Raw genomic sequence first — 21853 nt, 5'->3', positions numbered from 1 at the left:
GTTTCCTTTGAAACTTATAATTCAAAAGTTATCGTATTCTCTTACGTAGAAATTGATAGAGATGATTCAGCCGCAATTCTGAATGTTTATTTCTATACATCCAGTACAAATATCGATTGTTACAGCCATCCAGAATCTGTAAAGTAGGTAAGTTCCGTATACTCAACGTTAGTTCTAGCTTGTAATTCCGAAAACAATGTGTTTATATCGGGATCAACTTCCGATGCTCATTTATAGGAGCATAAAACCCATCAAAATTCAGGTCCATGATAGATTATTCACGAGATATGAACTTCATCCAACTCAAATTCGCAATTTTATGGCTTGTATTGAATAACTTATCGATAGCAGTTTTTTTTTTAGGATTCTATTAACGTCTGTTTTATGAAATCAACTTTGTGGTTTGCTTTGATGATGAAATGGCGACTGGAGGGGATATAATCGATTTTGGAATACTCCAAAGAGAATCTGAAAAATTCTAGTTAACGTAGCGACTGAAAAAAATTGAGTGAAGTAGGTAAGTTTGATTTTCCACTAAAATATTTTTTCTTTTTTGGATTCTGAATAGCAGATTGTTATAACTTTTCACAGATTGAATCATGAATTGTTCCACAAGAGGCATTTCAACGATAAAATTAAGAAAATTAAAAAAAAAATTGGAAATAATTGATATGAAGTCAGGAGCTTCTGAGAGTTTGATCATTTATGCGCCAATTGTGCCTTAGAAGAACACAGAACTTTATATGTGGCCTCTTCAAATGCGCAATTGAGGCATGATGAACGAGCTCTCAAAAGCACTTGACTTCACCTAGTGCATTTTCAATTTTTTTGGAGGTCTGCTTCTATATTTTCAGTTTTGACAATTTCAATGTGTTATTGAAGCTAATATCGTCCAATTTTTAGTAAAGGCGGCTTGTCAAATGTCAAGAAATGACAGCTTCAAAAGTGACAGATGCCCAGATAGCGGGCTATTCAAAATTAAATCTCTTATTGGAAAATCCTTTTAATCTCAATCGAATACGAAGTTTTGAAATTCACAGAAAAACAAAAATTTGAACTATGATATTTAGAGTATCCCTAGTTGGATTTTGTCCATTAACAAACTTGAATGTTGCAAGTTTTTGGGTGTTTTCGTAAAAGAGTTTTTAGGATTTTCTAAATTTATCTCTTTCCTTTCGTGTTCCACCAAATTACAATTATTCTTGTCTCTAAGAAATGAAAAACTGAATTAAATCATAATCTTTTTATTATTCTTTTTTGAACGAATCACCTTACATAACAGTGTATTTCAAAATCGAATTTCTAGAAAACTCTAGTAATCCACTTTTTCATGTGTGAATGAAAGATCCTTAAAACAAAAAAATAACCCTCCTAGAGCCATGGCAGATTCTTCTTAGCTGTACCAGTTTTGGAAGTAGATGGTCGAGGCACCTCAGAAATGGTGGTAGCCTTACAAGTGCTCTCAATCGTTGGTTTTTCATCATTTTTGTCTTTATCTTCCTCTTTAACTTTAGGCTTCTCTGGTACTTTGACAACCACCGACTTGGTTGAGGTCTTTTGAGTTCTTGTTGGTGCAGGACTTGGTGATTTCACTTCAGATTTGTCTTCTATCGTTATCGTTGTGTCTTGTTTCTTGGTGGTTGAAGGTGTAGGGTTAGGAGTAGGAGTTTTGGAAGAAGCTGGAGATTTCGAAGGTATTGGACTCAATGCTGGTTTCTGACTCACTGCAGCTGGAGATTTAGGAGCCTTGGTCTTACCCTGGTCCACGTCAACCTGAAGATGGGCTGCCGCAGCAGCTGATTCCATCTGACCCAGTTTGATGACCTCAGCTAGCGGTGGGAATTTTCTCGCTGGAAAAGTTATGTTTGAATTACTAGAGACAACTAAACAAAGTTTGAAGCAGTATGGATTGAAAAGTATGATTAATGGAAAATGAACGATGTCGAAAAATGGGGTCGAACTCAATTCTTTTTTCGATTAAATATTGTTCTAATAGCAGTTAAATTGTGTTGGATATTTCGAACCACACGAATCTAAATAAAGGGGTTTCCATTAAAAAGTTTCATTTCGATATTAGAAAAAAAAAGAGTTTATTTTGAGAGAAATCAATGAATGTTCATTTCGTTGTAAAAAGGAAGGTATGCTAAAGAGTGTTTTTTTTAGAGCTATAGAACTTTAAATTGCAATAAAACAACGGATTATTCGATTGACATGAATTTCATTTATCCGCAAGATAATCTTGTGGCATTACATTTTAAATATGATTTCTGGCATATGACCGCTACGGCTGGCTCGGATGTAGTCCAATCTGGACGTCCAATTTTCGATTACTTTTTCCAATATTTGTGGCCGTATATCGGCAATAACACGGCGAATGTTGTCTTCCGAATGGTCAAGGGTTTGTGGCTTATCCGCATAGACCAATGACTTTAAATAGCCCCACAGAGAGTAGTCTAGTGGTGTTGAATCACAAGATCTTGGAAGCCAATTCACAGGTCCAAAACGTGAAATAAAAAAACGTGTCTTTCAATAAATCGATTGTGGCACGAGCTGTGTGACATGTTGCGCCGTCTTGTTGGAACCACAGCTCCTGGACATCATGATTGTTCAATTCAGGAATGAAAAATTTACTAATCATGACTCCTATACGGATCACCATTGACTGTAACGTTCTGGCCATCATCGTTTTTGAAGAAGTACGGACCAATGATTCCATCAGCCCATAAAGCACACCAAACAGTCAGTTTTTCTGGATGTAACGGTGTTTCGACATACACTTGAGGATTAGCTTCACTCCAATTGCGGCAGTTTTGTTTGTTGACGTAGCCATTCAACCAGAAGTGCGCTTCATCGCTAAACAAAATAAAATGGACGTAGTGCGCGATACGTATTCCGCACAGAACCATTATTTTCGAAATGAAATTGCACTATTTGCAAGCATTGTTCAGGCGTGAGTCAATTCATGATGAATTGCCAAACCAAACTGAGAATAAATCACTTGACAGCTGTTAAATCGATCGCCATCTTGAATAGTAATGCCAACTTAAAGTTATATACCTCGAAAAAAAAAAACACCCGTTATGTGGAACAACAAACTACATACATATTTCGAATTGATAATTCACAATAAAAATATAACAAAACGCTATTCATGTACTCTAACAGTTATTAAAAAAATATCCTCCCTGAAATTTATGATGAAAACACGAATCGAAACGATAACAATTCAATTCACTCAATCAGCCAGTAGTATATCGAAAAAAAAATAATAGTTTACAATGTGAATCTCAGGATGGACACCTTTAAAAATAGGATCACTGGTAATATGATACTAAATTTAAACATCATCGGTATGGCAGGCGTGTATATATCTTATTATTACAGTTGTGGATAAACATACTTAAATTTGAAATATTTCGAATGATTTTCGCTGGTTTACAGATGCAAGTCTGTCAGAATCGTAGATCCTGTTATGGGTTCCACATCTTCCGCATTCCCATGGTTCAGTTTTGGATTTTGAGTGGACTACGTTGTGTTTTTGGTGAGTAGTCATATCATTAATTCTTTGTGTAACATACCGGGTGATTTTTTTTTAGTTAAATCAGTCTAAAATCTCGAAAAGTAAACATCTAACGGAAATTTTTTTCGAATGAAATGAGAGAGATTCAGGCATATGTACCCCCTCCCTCAAAACCATGAACCTAACATTTTTCCCTAACATGTTTCCTCTTGGAGATTTTTTATTGATTCAACTCAAACAAAAAAACAAACACCAGGCAGATTGAATTATCGAATTTTATTACGAAATTTATTATACAAAAATAACAACTTGTATTGGATAAGGATCTACATTGATTTTGGAATTTAAAAGTCTCCCTACAATTTCATCTCATGGTTTTAAGTGTGAGAGCTCATATTTCAGAAACTATCAGATATTATTCACATTTTGGCAGTATTCGTGAGATTCTCTGAGCAAAAGTTCAATAGGGATAGATCCGGACTGTGAGGTGGCCAGTATTGGTGAATATTAATTACTTTCTGACTAAAATTTTTGCGAACTTGTAATAAAAAAATTGGGAGGGGTTTTAATGTTTGGCCAGGAGCTTTTGAGCTCTCTTTTATTCACGCGACATTTGCCCCCTTGGACTGAATAATGTTGTCCATAAATTGTTCTTGAATTTTTCTTAGTTTTGATTTCGATAAAAAATGTCTAAACGTTGTTGAAGCGTGCATATTTTCTTGTTTGAATGACATAAATTACTGAATACAAATGACATGAGAAATTTCAAAAAAATGTTACACAGTGTTGCCATTATAAGTTACCATTTTGAATTGTATAATTCCCATGTTGGAAGTACATCCTCGGATCATTTCAAGAAAAAAAGTTCTATAAATATGAGTCTACAAGAGGTTTCTTTTCGAAATACAGGGTGATAAAATTTGGTTTATTTTTCTTATAGGACCCCACTCCACAATATACACTGCGCAAAAAAATTAACGCTCATTCTGAAAATCTCAATTTTAATGAAAGTTAACTCTACATTGACTTTATAACTTATTTTTTATGTTCTCTCGGGAAGGTTTTGAACGAAACAAGACACATTAAATGGAAGAAAAATTCAGGATTTCACCGAATCTTATGTGAAAGAAGATAAATAAACAATTTTCAAAATACTGGAATGCTGATAAGTGATTTAATACTTGGTATTTCCACCCCTTGCGTTAATTACAGCTCGGCAACGACGGTTCATACTCAAAATGAGTGATCTTAAAATGTTCTGATCTAATCCTTCCCAGATTTCTCCGAGTTGGATTTCTAAGTCATTTAGAGTAGCTGGATGATTTTCTGAACTTCTCAGCCTTCTATTGAAGTTGTCCCAAACCTGCTCAATCGGATTGAGATCTGAACTTCTTGCTGGCCATTCCATTCGAGAGACTTCAACCTCTTCAAGGTACTCCTGAACGATGCGCGCACGATGGGGTCTGGCATTATCGTCCATAAAAATGAAATTTTCACCAATGTATGGGACAAATGGCACTACATGCTCTTCAAGAATGTTCCTTATATACCTATCAGCATTCATAGCTCCATTTTCAACGACCACTAGGTCTGTACGAGCAGTCAAAGATATTCCACCCCATACCATAATCGATCCTCCCCCGAAACCAGTAGTATTCAGGAAATTGCACTGAGCATATCTTTCATGTGGACGTCTGTATACAAGGGAACGTCGATCACAATGGTAGAGGCAGAATCTAGACTCATCTGTGAAGAGAACTCTTTCCCAATCAGGAGGAATCTGTCAATTTTCTTTGTACCTCCAATTAAGGAACACCCCTTGTATAAGTTCAATTAGGGATTTTCAGTTATCAGTATTTTCTGATACAATAATATTCGACCAGCACTCTATAGTTTGGCAACTTGAACCTTTCTGAAACCATTAACTGTAATGGAAAGATCGGAGGTATATGTTTCAATTTTCGGTTGATACAGATTTCAAGGCAAGTCTATTCAATCGGATAAATTTTCTGAATGAATTTTTGTATATCGATGAGGCAATGTAGAGTGTAGGTATTATTTTCCATTCGTGCAGCTTTTTTCGTTATTTTACTGTCTGAATGAATGGAGTAGATAACATGCTTATGTATCGTTTCTATTGAGAGATTTTTCAATGGTGAATTTTATTCCAGGCTGTTTCATTGGATTCAAAAAAGAGTACGGGGGTGTTGTAGAAAATTAAGACCCTTAAATATTCATCACTTTGATGGTATCTCGCGAATTTGTGAAATGATCATCTGAAAGATTTTTTTTCGATACTTTAGATATGGATTCATAATTTAATTATGTTGGAGATGAAGAAAAAAAAGATACAGAGTGATTTATTGTCTCTGAATTCCAAATTTTAGACCTCAAAATATGATGATTCTGCCCAACATACTTCATGCAAATATTGCTAGATCCTGGGGTGTTTGAAGTTTAAATATGGATTATGATTTACGCAATAACCGTAATATTTCATCTCATTTCAATAATTGTCCCTTATACAGGGTGATTCACCGGAAACAGACTACTACTTCCTTATTTAAAATGGCACACCCAGTATATTATTGCATCGTTAGTTGGATTTTTTTACGACAATTTCGGCAATGTGCCATACCTTGGGTAAACACAGTTCATGAGTTATGAACTTATGAAAAAAATGGTGGCGATGAGTACTCACATTTTTTTGAAATTTTCTGCAGAAAAAGCTTTTTTGGAAAAAATTTTTGATTCTGCAAATACACAGTATTATCAGACTGTTCGAAGTACGGACGAAAACTGTACAGGGTGTTTATAAGAAGATCATGAACTTGTACAACTCAAATTCATCAAAACTCAAGATTTTCAAATTAGAACCTATTGAAATGGGGTGTGGTTGTTTTGAAACACAAATTCTAATTTTATGAATAGGTGTTTATTGATGCACAGATCACATACAAGTTGAACCAGCCTGACGCTTATATATTTGGATAGAATTGAGTAGAGTGTATTAATTGGTTTTGTTTCGTTAGACTGTGGGTGTCTGACTCGAGATTATGGTAGAAACTGTCCCTTGTATGGGGTGTTTGTTGCCTGGGGTCGAACCTTCTCAAGTGGTAGGTACTTCAACGATATATTCGATGCGATGTTGCCAATCGCACAGTACCGAACACCTATATTTTTTATTATTTCAGTAGATTCTACATACAAAATTAGTGGGGATTACTCAAACTCTATATCTAAAATGAATACTTTGAGAGTTGTAGAGATTTGAAAATGATAAGAAAGATCATTGTTTCAAACTCGCGAATATGCCAATTTCCAAATCAAAATTATGATAAGTTTACCATAAACTTCTAATAGGCCATCCCGGTGAATCACCCTGTATATTTCAAGTGTCCTCCTAATTTTATAACCAACCTAAATTGTATAATTTCTATTTGAAAATTCCATACATAAGTAATAATGAAATAATTTTCGGCACAGTATCATTAGGCTCCTTTTGGACTACATCTCAAATTGTTTGAAAATACACTGGGTACACCACAAAAGTGTGAATGATCAAACATATGTTTTTTGCAAGGAACAACCTGCTTTTTATTGAATTTTCAGATTGCATGGAATAAATAAGCTCAAGTTTGTTCGAAGTTTCGTTGTTCCATATGAAAAAACATATGTTGGTCATTCAACCTTTTTGGTACACCCAGTATATTTACGAACAATTTGATAATTTAGCTCTAATGGAGCCTAATGATACTTTGTCGAAAAAAATCGAAAATTTCATGGTTAGAGCGTCTTATAATGTTTGAACACCCTGTATAGAACGCATTTTCGACGACCTAGGTTAAGGTGCTATTCTTGATGCTTATATCACGTTAATCGATTCTAGGTGCATTATCTTCTGCATCTACATCGGTGAATTGAAATGTAAAATTCTATTTCTGCGGGGCCAATCGAAGTGTAATATTCAATGAATAATGCATTCATCTTGTCGACTGAACTTGTTTATGAACGAAAAAGGTTTATTTTATGTGCTGAGGTTAGGTGTTGGCGTGGGATGATCTTCAGGGACGTTATAGTCGAATGTCAGAGTGCAGTCCATTTGCATTTCCTTCAAAGGGCTACATACAGGGGGTTCATGGAGTAGGTACACAAATTTATAAGGTTTTCCTTTTGAATAATTCAAATAAAATGGAATTAGTCCAAGAGAATTTGGGTACTTACCAAGTTAACACCCCGTATATTTGATATCATCTTTATTTCACAGCTGATGAGGTATTCTTCGAATGGTTAAAAAACACATACCTCTTTTTGTTTTGCCATCTCCATCTTGAGAGCGTCTCCTTAAGCTTTGCCTCCTTTGTCTTGCTTTCTCCTCAACATCAATAGATCCTATTTGGTCTTGAGTCAAGGCCTTCTTCTTCACAACTTCATTCCAGTTCTTGGATTTTCTCTTAATGGTCTTCTTTGCTATCACCTTAGCAAGCTGGCCGAATACATCTTTCGTATCTTTTCCTGAATTGAAATCAAATTGATTGAAATGTTGATACATATAATTTTATTTAATCAGAGGAGGAATGAGGCTTTCAACATGTAAAAATAAAGCACAAATATACTACATCAGTATAATCGTGATTCTTTGCATAACCTCACAAAAAAAAACCAAAGGCGATAAATTACAAGATATTGGTGGCCAATTCATATCACAGAAACGAGAAGTTACGAGTCCTGAGAATTTTTTTTGCAATAAAGTCAAAACGGATCTTGTTGTGTTACTTGTTGCACCATCTTACTGGAACCATATCTCTTCCAATACCATAAAATTCAGTTCAGGCAAAAAAAAGGTAATCTTTTGGCTATAACGATGAGAATTGACGGTTTTAGTGATCTCTTCTTAATTTTCAAAGAAGAACAGACCACCAAACCAAATTGTAGAGGGTGTTTTTTTAGAGCTATAGAACTTTAAATTGCAATAAAACAACGATGGATTATTCGATTGAAATGAATTTTATTCAACCGCAAGATAATCTTGTGGCATTACATTTTAAATATGATTTCTGGCATATGACCGCCACGGCTGGCTCGGATGTAGTCCAATCTGGACGTCCAATTCTCGATGACTTTTTCCAACATTTGTGGCCGTATATCGGCAATAACACGGCGAATGTTGTCTTCCAAATGGTCAAGGGTTTGTGGCTTATCCGCATAGACCAATGACTTCACATAGCTGCACAGAAAGTAGTCTAGCATGTTAAATCACAAGATCTTGGAGGCCAATTCACAGGTCCAAAACGTGAAATTAGGCGGTCACCAAACGTGTCTTTCAATAAATCGATTGTGGCACGAGCTGTGTGACATGTTGCGCCGTCTTGTTGGAACCACAGCTCCTGGACATCATGGTTGTTCAATTCAGGAATGAAAAAGTTAGTAATCATGGCTCTATACCGATCATCATTGACTGTAACGTTCTGGCCATCATCGTTTTTGAAGAAGTACGGACCAATAATTCCAACAGCCCATAAAGCGCACCAAACAGTCAGATTTTCTGGATGTAACGGTCTTTCGACATACACTTGAGGATTAGCTTTACTCCAAATGCGGCAGTTTTGTTTTTTGACGTAGCCATTCAACCAGAAGTGCGCTTCATCGCTAAACAAAATAAAATGGACGTAGTGCGCGATACGTATTCCGCACAGAACCATTATTTTCGAAATGAAATTGCACTATTTGCAAGCGTTGTTCAGACGTGTGTCTATTCATGATGAATTGCCAAACCAAACTGAGAATAAATCACTTGACAGCTGTTGAATCGGTCGCCATCTTGAACCGTAATGCCAACTTAAAGTTATATACCTCGAAAAAAAACACCCGTTGCAACATACAGTGACTTTTTGTGTATGTAACAATGGTGTCTCAACAGTTACACGATGATTTTCAATGCCCCATATGCGATAATTTTAGTGTTTACATAGCCGCCAAGTGAAAACTGTGCTTTGTTGCTGAAGAAAATTCGATGCAAAAAAATCGTCATCCAAACGTTGTTGTCCAAGCACCCAATGGGCATATGTTCTAAGCATTTCATGGTCAGCTGGCATTAGTTCTTGTGTCAACTGAACCTTATAAGGATGGAGATGCCAATCCAGATGCATAGTAAGCCATAGCGTGCCGTAAGAGAGGCCCAAATGTTGTGCGCGCCGAGGAATGGATACATTTCGATATTTTTCAATACTTTCACATACAGCAGCAATATTTTCATTTGGGCGTGCATTTTATTAATCAGATAATTGAAACAATAAATTAACGATCCTAACTGTTAAATGGCCAACCTTCAATCAAACATTTACGCTTAAGATGACAATTTTGCTTGACATTGAAACCAGCCTGTGAAATGTGGACCTTGACATAGATAACACTTTATTTTTAAAGTCGATACAAAGCGCCAGCGAAATAATTCATTGTCTAGACTCTAGATCCTTCTTCGTCTCAAAACCCATCCATCAAAGGGTTAAAAAAAAACAACTCGAGACAAATGCAAGACTCACCGAAAGTCTCCATGCTCTTCGCCAGTCCGCCCATCAGCCCTATCTGGAAATCCTTCAGGATCCTCCTCTCCATCAGTTTACACTTCTTACCAGCCACTGCAAATTGTATCGATCACGCAACAGTGACCGGATATGAATATCATTCATCATACTCACGCAGAACTTCGTCCGACGCTATTTTCGGGGTAGTCATGCCGTTCTGACGTAGGATGTCGATGAGCTCGTATCTCAAGGACGAGATGTCCTGGCGGATTTCCATGACGTCGTCTTCGGTCACGCCAAAGTCCTCGCGATTTCGCTGTTCAGCTGTTACGTACCTTCTGATGAGGAGTTTCATCACCAGGTTGTAGCGTTCTTTGCACCTCTCCATGGACTTGTTCTGGAAAAGATCGGCTGACGTTGAAAAGAAAGTTTTTCAATATGAAGTTTCATTTGGAGTAGCCTGCTATCAGGACAGCTGTCATCCTTTGACATTTCACGAGTAAAAACTACGCCATTACTAATGGTGGATTTATGCACCAGTCCTAAGAACTAAGACTAAACCTAAGAACTAAGACCTAAAAATTGAACGCTAACAAATTAATGAGGGCGTTTATGCACGTTTCCTAAGAACTAAGAACTAACATTAGCAGGCCAACTGTTAACTAAGAACTAAGGGCTCAGGTAAAATATAGAAGCGCGCGTGCGCCGCATTGAATTTCAATATTAACGAGTACCAGTTTCTATCATTTTATGTTCTTTATTCGTGTTTATCGATGAAAAGTATTAGGTGTATTTGAAAAAATTGAATTTAATTTTTTTCAATAAATATCAATGTCAAACATCAAAGTATAGAACAAGTAGAAAGTAGTTCGAGCACGTGCGCATGCCTTAACTAAGAACTAACAAGAGAGTGCATAAACGCTACTGCATTCTTAGGTTTAGTTCTTAGTTCATTGTTCTTAGTCCTTAGTTCTTAGGTACGGTGCATAAATCCACCATAAAAATGGTACTATACGCTCTATTAGTGTGACGTTACACACCGCCATTTTTGGTTCTCCTGTCTGTGTTCGGAATCCAAATAAATAAATTGTCATTCAAATTAGTACGGTGTCGTTGAAGGAATTGGCTTCTTTTCATCAATAAGAGTATTTGAGGAACGATTTCAGTATTAATTGATAGACAGAAGGAACGAGGTTAATACCAGTAAGTTTGAATCCTGTATCATTCCCCAGATTTTGTAAAAAGCCGTGTTTATTTGTTGAACTTCAAGTTCGAACTTACTAGCATTAATCTCGTGCCTTCTGTCTGTCAATTAATAGTAAAATCGTTCCTTAAATAATCTTATTCATCAAAATAAGCCAATTTCTTCAACGACAACGTACTAATTTGAATGACAATTTGTTTGTTTGGATTCCGAACACTGACAGGAGAACCAAAAATGGCTGTGTGTGACGTCATCACTAATAGAGCTAAGTTCGAACTTGAAGTTCAACTAATAAACACGGCTTTTTACAAAATCTGGGGAATGATACAGGATTCAAACTTACTGGTATTAACCTCGTTCCTTCTGTCTATCAATTAATACTGAAATCGTTCCTCAAATACTCTTATTTATGAAAATAAGCCAATTCCTTCAACGACACCGTACTAATTTGACTGACAATTTATTTGTTTGGATTCCGAACACTGACAGGAGAACCAAAAATGGCGGTGTGTGAGGTCACACTAATAGAGCGTATACTTTTAATCATAAATGTATAACCAGTTTTTCACAATAAAGCCTCGAATTTCGGAAAAAAACGGCGGAAGCAAAGTTTTACACCTATGTAACATAACCTACCGAATTCAAATGACATAAGAAATGTCAAAAATAATACACAGTTTTATCATTATAACAATTTCAAATTGTATCATTTCTATTGGAAAACCCGTTCCCTATTAGAACGAGAACATCTAATATTAACCAAAACTCGAACGCCAAAAGGCATTTATAGAAATCTTCACCTACTATAAAACTCTTGGACCTCTGCTTCTTGCGACAGTTGCCCAGAAAGTTTTTCGGCTGGGGCATCAGATTGAAAGGGGGCGGCAGGTCATCGTCGTCTTCGAAATAACTCATCCACAATTTACTCCTGGCAAATTTCCATTCAGTGTCGGCCCTTTCCTGCGAATCAGAGGAAATATCAATCTGAGAGAGTGCTATGCAGACGCAAATATACTCCAAGAGTAGTGTACGTGTCCCTCTGTTTAACTTCAGGACGATTCTTGATGGCGACGAGAGTAATCAACTTTCATGTACACTTGGAACTTGTTGTAATCGCTACCAGGAAGGGCGCTTTACGTTGAGGTTAATCATTTCCACCGTTTTACTGGAATATCTGGAAAAACTGCGACGTGGAGTTCATCTGAACAATTGCACTCGAAATGTGCCCTGAGAATTTCACCTTCAGAACAATCATCAAATGGAAAACTTTATTCGGAAAGTCTTCGTATTGAAGACAGAGAATTTATCTGTCTAAATATGAATAGAAAGCCATCAACACATATGCATGTTCAAACCCAACATCATCTTTTCGGTATGGAACAAAACAGATATGGATAAGATGTCAAAAGCAAAGAGGCATCATCCGAAAAGAAGCATTGGGAGGACAACATTGCCAAAGAATAAAGGAGGCAGGCTGAACATCATGGATCTAGCTCATTGGCAAACAGAAAGTCTATGAACATACTTCAAAGACCCATCAAGTACGTCAGAGACCTACCAAACATTGTGTGAAGAAGACGAATCAACACCTTTACAACTGCACAAGGTGCAAGATTTATATAACTACAACTATGGAAGAAGAAGCCCTTACATGGAAGATCATTTCAACGAGGTGAACCAGGATTATGTCGACATTGCAGCGTCGACCTATTTGTTCACTCTTTGGAGAAAGTATCCAGGTATGTAGGAAGGTTTTCTTCTAGTTGGCCAAGAGAAAGTGATCTCAGCGAGAAACTACTGCAAGCAAATCATAAAGGAAGGCACTATCACTGACGATTGATACTGATATGGATGTCCAGCAGTAGGAAAAATACTTCACTTGGAATTGGCAATCACATTAGAAGTAATGCAAAGTGAAAAATTGCCATACTACAAGTACAAACTGGAAATAATCCTGGAGGTAAATGCTTTATCCAAGACAGAGTTTCAGGAGAAGTTAAAACACTCTGGTGGAATCTTCCTAGCTTGGATCATTCCAAAAAATATCTTCTTAACTTTGATACTATGAGATCTAAGAACTATCTGTATCTTAGCAAGAATATACTACACCTACTGACTGGATTCCTTACAGGCCATTGTAACCTCAGGAAGCACCTCAAGAGAATGAGTTTAGCAGAAAAAGACAAGTGCAGATTCTGCGGGGAGGATGAAGACACTCCAGATCAGTAAAACATGCTTTGGACAAGAGACTTTGTAGAAGTGAGGAAGTTACCACCTTAAAGTTATGCCAGATAATGGACCTAAAGAGAAATATCAAAGAACTAGGACTCAATGGGTATATCTGTAATGTAATGTTAATATAAGTTAGACCACCCAAGAATTCCCAAACATCCTGTAAAATTAGACTTACTGAAATGATCTGGTAAGAGTTAGACATCATAGCGATCAGCATGTTGAGTAGCACAATAACATTGATCACCGAGTAAGATCCGAACATCAGCAAAGCCCAAAATCTGGTAAACCCTTTGATTCCGGTGAGATCGAAAGATACCAAATCCACCAAGCCAAAACTGGCCCAAAAGAGCGACTGCGACGTCTCGAACAAGCTGAAACATAAAACGTATAGACCTATGGTAACATGTTCAATTTGACGTTTGAGTATACTTAGCGTATCTTCGCCAAATCGTACAAGCCTTGTCTTGGTTCTCGAAATCTGGTAGTCCATTTGGCAGGTGATAGCACTTGTCTTTTTCTAACTCTGCGTAATACCAAAGCAACTGGTTCAAACCTGTGTGGAATGGTGAAAGTACTTTGTTAGAAGAAGAAAAAATAGTTCTTTTTAGGAAATGTCTTCTGTGAAATACATTGCAGTTATTTGGTAACTCGTGAGATGGCGCCACACGCTACGCAATACCACTTAGGTTGTCGTTGTTTGGGATATTACATTGACAAATTTCGGGATGGTATTGGAGTTATAAAGAAAAACAAATATCCAAAGTTTAACTCGAATGTTAAGCCCTAAATATCAGTTTATAACACCTTATATACATCAATATTCACTTGGAAAAATCTTGAGTTTTCCACTTCTATTCACGGTTATGATCTCAGACAATTTTTTTTTTGAAGTAACAAAATTTGGGATATTTCATATACGTAATTTCCATATGAAAACCAAGCCATCTTACGTAAATAATGATCCATTACGCCAAAAACGAGAATATACATTTATTGGATAATATATTATTCATCGCTGTCGGCTTCATGTATATCGAACAATCCTGTTGTTGAAAATCTGCTGGAAAATCCACCCTCATTATAACATCGCTCAGTTTGTTCCAGATAAAACTTGGAATAGTCTAGTATGCGAGAAAAAGAGGATGGGATCCAGCATCTCGAGGTTTTCTTTGGATTAATGGATGTACATAACTGATGAAGCATAACAAAATAAAGTATTTTTTTAGAGCTCACAGCTTTTCCATTCTGAAACGTTCACTCTAGAAATAAATGATGTTTGTAGTTTTTAAATTCGGAGGAAAAATAAAACTCCACGAAGTCTGGTGAAAAATTTGTGGAAACTTCTGTTCACCCTTTTGGGAGGGAATGATTAATATTAGACATCGCTGGGGGAGATTTGGAAGATAAACAGATTTTTGAGCCAATGATGCTTTCAAAACATAAAAATATGTCAGATTCGATTCGACAAATCGTACGAATCCATCTAGCGGAGAATTTTTTTTTAAACTGCTTACCACATCCAAATGCAAACAACACCAAGGTGTAAATGAAGAAGAATTTAACGATGTCTATTATCATTCTTCCTAATGAAATTTGGAGAGGTCCTAAGTGAGGATTCACGCTGAAGATGTGCACCAGTTTTAGGAAACTGAAAAAAATAACGATGTAATACAGGATACTCTCAAACAAACAAAAATTGATGTTATGAGCTGCATTAACATAACAATATATTTTTATATTCTTCACCTAACTAAACAAAGTTTTTAAAACAATTATTTCTGAAAGTTTTCTCGGAAAAAATATCAAATTAAATAACTAATAAATAACAAACCAGGAATCGACAGAATAAAACAGATATAAAGAGAACAAAAAGCTTATATATCTACCTGAATATCATTCCTGCAGCAAAAGCTCCTTCTGATATCAACATCGGCTCAAAAATGTCCCATTGCTCTCTTGGATACCAAGGGTTCAAACCTGCTTGCTCTTCTCGCTAAAAAAAAGAAAGTAAGAGATAGATGATTTATTACAATCAGAATTTACATGTTTCATCAGCTATGTGAAGAGCCGATTTGTATAGGGTTTTCCAATAAAAGGTTTCATTTTGATATCGAAATAAAAAAACGAGTATATTTCAAGAGAAATCAATGAATGTTTATATCAGTGTAAAGAGGAAAGCATTCACACATTTGCGTCTGTATGTCCTTGATATCTTCACGAATTCCATCTTGAAGGTCATGAATCGATTGAGGAGCATTGGCCCCAAAGAAAAAGTCTAAAAGTACTAAATCACAAGATCTAGGCGGCCAATTGTGATCACCTTCAAGAACTAACATGGCCATTAAACTTTTCTTGCTAAATTAGGATTGTTTACTTGGTGTACTTTTTACTTGTCAAATGTCAAAAGATGACAGCTTCAAAAATGACAGCTGTCTAAAAAGCGGGCTATTCAAATTGAAACCTCTTATTGTAAAAACCATATGGTAAAGATTTTCAAAAGTGTTCGTATATCTTACCCACGTGATGAAACAAGCGGATATCCTTACTGCCAACCAGATAACGTAAAAAAAGTTGGTGATGAAGTCCAATATATTCCAGAGGTCGGAAACATACTCCAACAGTCCATCTTTGTACAAGGCACTTATTTCACCCCATATTATACCTGCAAATCCACATTCCGTGAATGCCTAGAAGAAATCATTAACATTATACGTTGATTTCACGCAAGCAAGGGCTCCATTGAGGATTCTCGGCTCGGAATGGTCCATTTATATCATTTCCAGGCATGTGCTCGCAGACGTTATATGTTTTTTGTTGAAATTAACCTGTTATTAATAATAAGAAAGGGGTAACTAATAGTTAGGTCGACAAAATTGGGAAATTTCGGCCTTTTTAGCCGAGATCTAGTCAGTTTTTCATCTGAGGCTCATTATCATAACAGCTATTTTATAGCAGTTATTTCAAATTTGTTATTTTATATGAGTTATTTTAATATTGTTATTTTATAACAGTTATTTTTGTATTAACGGTTATTTTAGTGATAACAGTTATTTTAGAACTGTTATTTGAAATCTGTGGAAATCAAACACATTGGACTTTTACCTATAACGTATATTATCACACCGTATTCGGCAAGACCAGGCCAAGCACCTCTCTCCCTTTTCTTCCATTCTTGAACCAGACCCCTCATCCATTCGTTGCCAACAATTTCCAAGAATAAAATCTCCACCCTCTGAGACGCTGCACCGAGTAACACTTGAAAAATAAAATGTTCAAAATGCGTCCAATAAAATTTCTCCAAAAGATACTCACTTAGAAAAAACGCGTAAGAACTCGAGTTGCAGATAAATTTCACGAAGGGCTTGTTCATAAACGAACCCATCGTCGATTTTGGCGCGAAAATGTAAACGGTGCAGTATACCGGAAACATTGCACCTAGCTTGGCCACCTGTATTGACTGACCTACTAGGTTTTTTCTACGAAAACCTGGAAGGCCTTCGTACCATATTGCAGCCAGCAGTTGTTGGACATTCGGATGGGCAACAAACTGAAAAAAATTGAGAAATATTGAGAAATTTTGAAAATCAGTTCTTTAACATTATACAGGGTGTTTCCTAAACATGCGGCCAAAATTCAGGGGGTTGTTCCTTGGACTATTTTAAGCATGTTTTGTCCTTGGATGATTTTTGAAAAACCTCTTTGTTTCGAAGATACAGGGCGAACAACATTTTTCATATTTTTAAAATTAATAATAGTTTAAATAAAAATGCGTACCGCACTGTGTTTACTAAGTAGGTACAATTTATTTTTAAATGTGTTTAACAACATTCCAATTACTAAAAACGGCCAGTCTTTTGACTAAAAATTGATAAGTGCAGGTGGTAAAGGAATACAGATTAAACACGGTTTTCATTTGAATTCGTTTGCTGGGTGTAACTTAATAAGAAATGATCCTGGTTTTTTTGAAAGGGTTCGGCAGTCAATGAGGAGAAGATTGGATGCTTGTATGCTGGCTAGAGGTGGTCATTTTCAACAGTTTTTGTAGGTTGAGTTGAATTTTCATGTAATTTTTCATAATAAAATGTTATTATCTGAAATTTTGTTTCCCCTATATCTTCGAAACAAATAGGGTTTTCAAAAATCATCAAAGGACAAAATATTCTTAGAATAGTCCAAGGAACAACCCCCTGAATTTTTGCCGCATGTTTAGGAAACACCCTGTATAACTCATTAGAGAACTAAAGAACTTTGTGGAAGAACTAGTTCTTTCATAAATTTCCTCAGAAGAACTAGTTCTTTCTAGATGGAACTAGTTCTTACATAAACTTCCTCAGTTCTCTAACGAGTTCTTTTGATATCAGTACTTCATTAGTTGGACAACTACTTTTTTTATTTTACTCGTTAGTTCTTGGGCTTCGTTCTTACATAATATTCCATGATTTTTCAACGAGTGTTTTGCTATACTCGTAGTTCATTAATATTCCATAAATTTTCAACGAGTGTTTTGCGATACTCGTAGTTCGTTAGTTAACAAGCTGGTACTTCAATGAGATCTGTTATTTACTCGTTGTTCGTTACTTGTCGAGCTAGTTTTTTCATAAATTTCCTTAGTTCTTTTATAAAGTTCCTTAGTTCTTTCATAAAGTTCTTTAGTTCTTTCATAAAGTTCCTTAGTTCTTTCATAAAGTTCCTTAGTTCTTTCATAAAGTTCCTTAGTTCTTTCATAAAGTTGCTGAGTTCTTTCATAGAGTTCTTTAACGGATTTTTTCATAATATACTCATATACTCCACTTTTTTACGCATTAGTTCTTACATGAAGTTCTTTAATTCAATACTAAGTCTTTCATATATTTTTTGTCCTTTTATAAAGTTCCTCAGTTCCTTAATGAGTTTTTTCATATATTCAAAGTTAGTTCGCAAGGTCGTTAGTTCTCCAATGAGTTCTTACATAAATCGTTAATTTATCAACTACTTCTTTCGTATAGTTCGTGAACTTGTTCATTTATAAAGTTCCTCAGTTCTTCAACGATTTTTTTCGTTAGTACGTAAACTAGTTCTTTCATTAAGTTCTCTAAAAATTTCATTATTGTTTACCTGTTTCTGCTTGTACTTAATGGCAAGTTTAAGCCTTTCCAAAGACTGATGCTCCCCTGGATCCCACGTTTCTCCAGTAGGATCATAATTCAGCATAACCTCCAACTCGTAAGAACTCCTAACGTGATGTAGTAAGGCAGTAGCAAAAGTTTGGACCTTACCCCTCATTTCCTGAAAATAAGAAGAGTTGAATTAGGATTTTTTTCGTGTTTTTTTATAAGACCTCACGTTATACTCGGCTCTAAACTCTGTTTCCATCCTGCTCAACCTTCTGAGATCCCAAGACAGCTGAAACGCTGTCAATATTGGATCGTTGGAAGACAAGGCTATCAGAGATGGCGCTGTTAAGGCTCTGTAAGCGTTGATTCTTGATTGGGAGTGTTGGAGGGAGTCTGCAGTACTTGAAGCTACGCAATCGTCGCAGCCACACCTGGAAACATGAAGATGTCCAAGTAGTTGTACCTGGATATGTGAAAATTAGGGAACTACCTGACATCATGGGGCATGGGCAATGTGGCACCTCTGTCTAGAAGGATCTTGATTATCTCGAAATTGTTCTTGTGGGCAGCTAGAATTAATGGTGTTATGTCGGCAGTAAAAGTTGAAGAGCACCTGTCAACTCTTTCCCAGCTCTGGAAGAAAAAGATTAGACTTGGCGTATACTTCCTATAATTTTCCTTACGTAAGCCTCTCCAGGTATATGATGTTTTTCCTCGTATAGCAGTAGGACCTCCACTGCTTCCACATATTCTTCTTTGATGGCGTGTAGAAGACCATCCTGAATAAGAATTTGAGTTAAGTTTGGGTTTTTAGGGATGAAAAACCTTTTGGACTCACTTTTACTGCTATACCCTTTTCTAGAAGGACCTTGATTAAATCTATGTTCTCATTCTCTATGGCACTAATTAAAGCTGATCTATTGAGTGCATCTACACAGTTGATGTCGAACTCCTCTTTGAATTCCTTGTATTCTTCGATAATCCTATAGATAACGAAAATTCGTTTAGTTACTCAAAATCAATAATTAGGGGAGATTGATTGAAATGACGTTGCCAACATTTTTGTAAAATCTATCTACTTTATTGCTTCTACTATTATAAGAAATGAACTATATTTGCATATAATACAGAAGATATAAAATATTTCCTGCCATTATTTCACTTTCGATAAAATTGGATACCAAAGTAGTTGCTGACTGTATTTTTTTAATTCTGTGGCAAATTCATTCATTCATTGCATTCTGCTGTACCTTGCAGAACAAAATCGTGCTGGAATATCTCAGTTTCACGCAGATTTTACGGTTATATTTCATTATTATATGTTGGTACTTGGAACTCGAACTTAGAAGAATAAGAGAAAATAAGGTATAATACTAGTATAGAAGGCTCATTCTTACACTCGTTCATTCAAAAAACTCGTCATTTCGAGGTTCTTTTTTTAATTTAAAACTCGTGGAAAAATATCAATTCCTTCTATACTCATATTATAAATAACTATTTCCTGCTTGTTTGAGGATTCTATATAATAAGTTGAAAGGCAAAGAATTAAGAAATTGAAATGGAAATAATCGTAACAAACAAACATCGAAACAGAAGAGCTAAATATTTGGAAAACTTGATAGCATTATGATTATTGTAATTTGAATTTTCTTCAATGAAAAATTAAGCTCATAATGGTTTTAAATTTATGAAATTTTCAATAACATTTCTATTGATGTGGAATAAAACTCCTTGTTATATATTCTTTTTTTTTTAATTTTGAATTTTGAGATTTCAGGAAAGTAATTTAATAGTTAAATTAAAGTTAATGTTTCTGAAAAAGTATTTTTCCTATTCCATCTGACACCAAATTACAATGATATAAACTAGATATATTGACTGAAAGTAAAATAAGCAAATATTCTAAAGCTTACATACCTTCGCACTGTAGCCACATCTCCTCTTTCAGCATGAAGCAAAAAAGTCTTTTCTATTTCAGATAAAGGCTTATCCGGAATATCCTTCAAGGCGTTATAGTTAGCCTCACTGCCCCTTTGCTCAGTGCAATTCAAGAGATTCTGACGAGATTCAGTAGTTTCCATGTTTGATTTTATTGTCAATCTTGATATTTTGATATCGGTTGCTATAAGGTTCCGAACATTATTGAAACGAATTAGTGTTTTTCCCATGGGTAAGCTGTACGGATTATAGTTAGTTAAGGGCCGGACTAGCCCATCAGTGTGGCGATATCAACCGTTTTTTTTTTTGGAACTGCTTCTCGATATTTTCAATTATGAACCTTTGGAACCTTATGGATTTAGGTGAAATCTTAGTTCAATAACGTTATTTTTTATATAATTGTGCCCGGTCCACACAGATGTACAGGGTAGGCCAAATTGAACCAAAAATAAAGCATACTCAATATATTTCTAAAGTCATGTTCGATATTGAATTATCAAATTTTCTGTTCTGCTCTATTTAGTTCGAAATTCAGATGAAATTTGAAAATTCAATGTCTCGAACATGTCTTCAGAAAGATATCAAGTATGCTTTATTTTTGGTCCAATTTGGCCTACCCTGTACATCTGTGTAGACCGGGTACAATCATATAAAAAATAACATTATTGACCTAAGATTTAATCGAAATATATAGAAACTAGCGGACCCGACAGACGTTGTCCTGTACACACGTCTTTAATTTCATACTTTTTTTAATGAGCTGAAACAATCTGGACCGCTTTGATGAAAATTATTATTGAAAAGTTATTACTTTGTTAAATAAATAACAGCATCGTAAATGAAAACTTTAACTCATTTTAATGAAAGGTGAAAAAGCTTGCACTCAAAACATTTTATAACATATATATTTATTTTTTTTTAATTTACAAAAACTTAATTTATCGTAATGCCATTGGATGTACAATATTTTTAGTTAGTCCATGAGGAGTATAAACAAACAAACTCGATGGTTTTCCAACTCTGGAACACGCAACGTACAATTGGCCGTGAGAAAAACACGGATTTTCTATGTCTAAGCCACAAAATGTCATCGTTTGACATTCCAAAATCAACAACTCCTTATAAATAAGCAATTAATTGAAAAAACATTTTCCAGTAGACCAAACTGTAAATCTAAACCATTCTCGAATCTCCACGAACACACACAAAAAATTTCATCAAAATTGGTCCAGTCGTTTAGGAGGAGTTCAGTCACATACACACGCACACAAGAAATATATATATTAAGATATAGATACATGGTATCTTATTTGAAAAAAAAATCTCAATATCAGTTTGC

The 21853-nt window shown here is 35.6% G+C and overlaps 2 protein-coding genes across 3 annotated transcripts in view; one reads left to right on the top strand and one right to left on the bottom strand.

Moving 5' to 3' along the window:
* Nucleotides 1-21853, top strand: part of LOC123683828 (transient-receptor-potential-like protein) — a 44078-nt gene that overhangs the window by 614 nt on the left and 21611 nt on the right. The window contains exons 1-3 of one of the 2 annotated variants that reach the window (XM_045622757.1): nt 17-147; nt 364-517; nt 3442-3541. The gene's annotated coding sequence lies outside the window, so the exon portion shown is untranslated. Of the gene's footprint in view, nt 1-16; nt 148-363; nt 518-3441; nt 3542-21853 lie in introns of those variants that run through there. The other variant, XM_045622758.1, reaches the window with a different exon arrangement.
* LOC123683829 (transient receptor potential protein) lies at nt 1233-20708 on the bottom strand. The gene is made up of 18 exons (XM_045622760.1): nt 20494-20708; nt 19415-19559; nt 19260-19355; nt 19067-19209; nt 18806-19007; nt 18578-18748; nt 16796-17030; nt 16586-16738; nt 16000-16145; nt 15370-15476; nt 14998-15131; nt 13913-14036; nt 13659-13854; nt 12053-12208; nt 10219-10441; nt 10063-10158; nt 7826-8035; nt 1233-1850 (listed from the first exon to the last, which is right to left on the bottom strand). The coding sequence occupies exons 1-18, from the start codon at nt 20655-20657 to the stop codon at nt 1372-1374; spliced, it is 3180 nt and encodes a 1059-aa protein (XP_045478716.1). The 5' UTR covers nt 20658-20708; the 3' UTR covers nt 1233-1371.

Source organism: Harmonia axyridis, chromosome 7 (assembly GCF_914767665.1).
Source record: "Harmonia axyridis chromosome 7, icHarAxyr1.1, whole genome shotgun sequence".
Taxonomy (NCBI): Eukaryota; Metazoa; Arthropoda; class Insecta; order Coleoptera; family Coccinellidae; genus Harmonia; species Harmonia axyridis.
The sequence above is the reverse complement of the archived record's forward strand: the minus strand, read 5'-3'. Positions and strand labels throughout refer to the sequence as shown.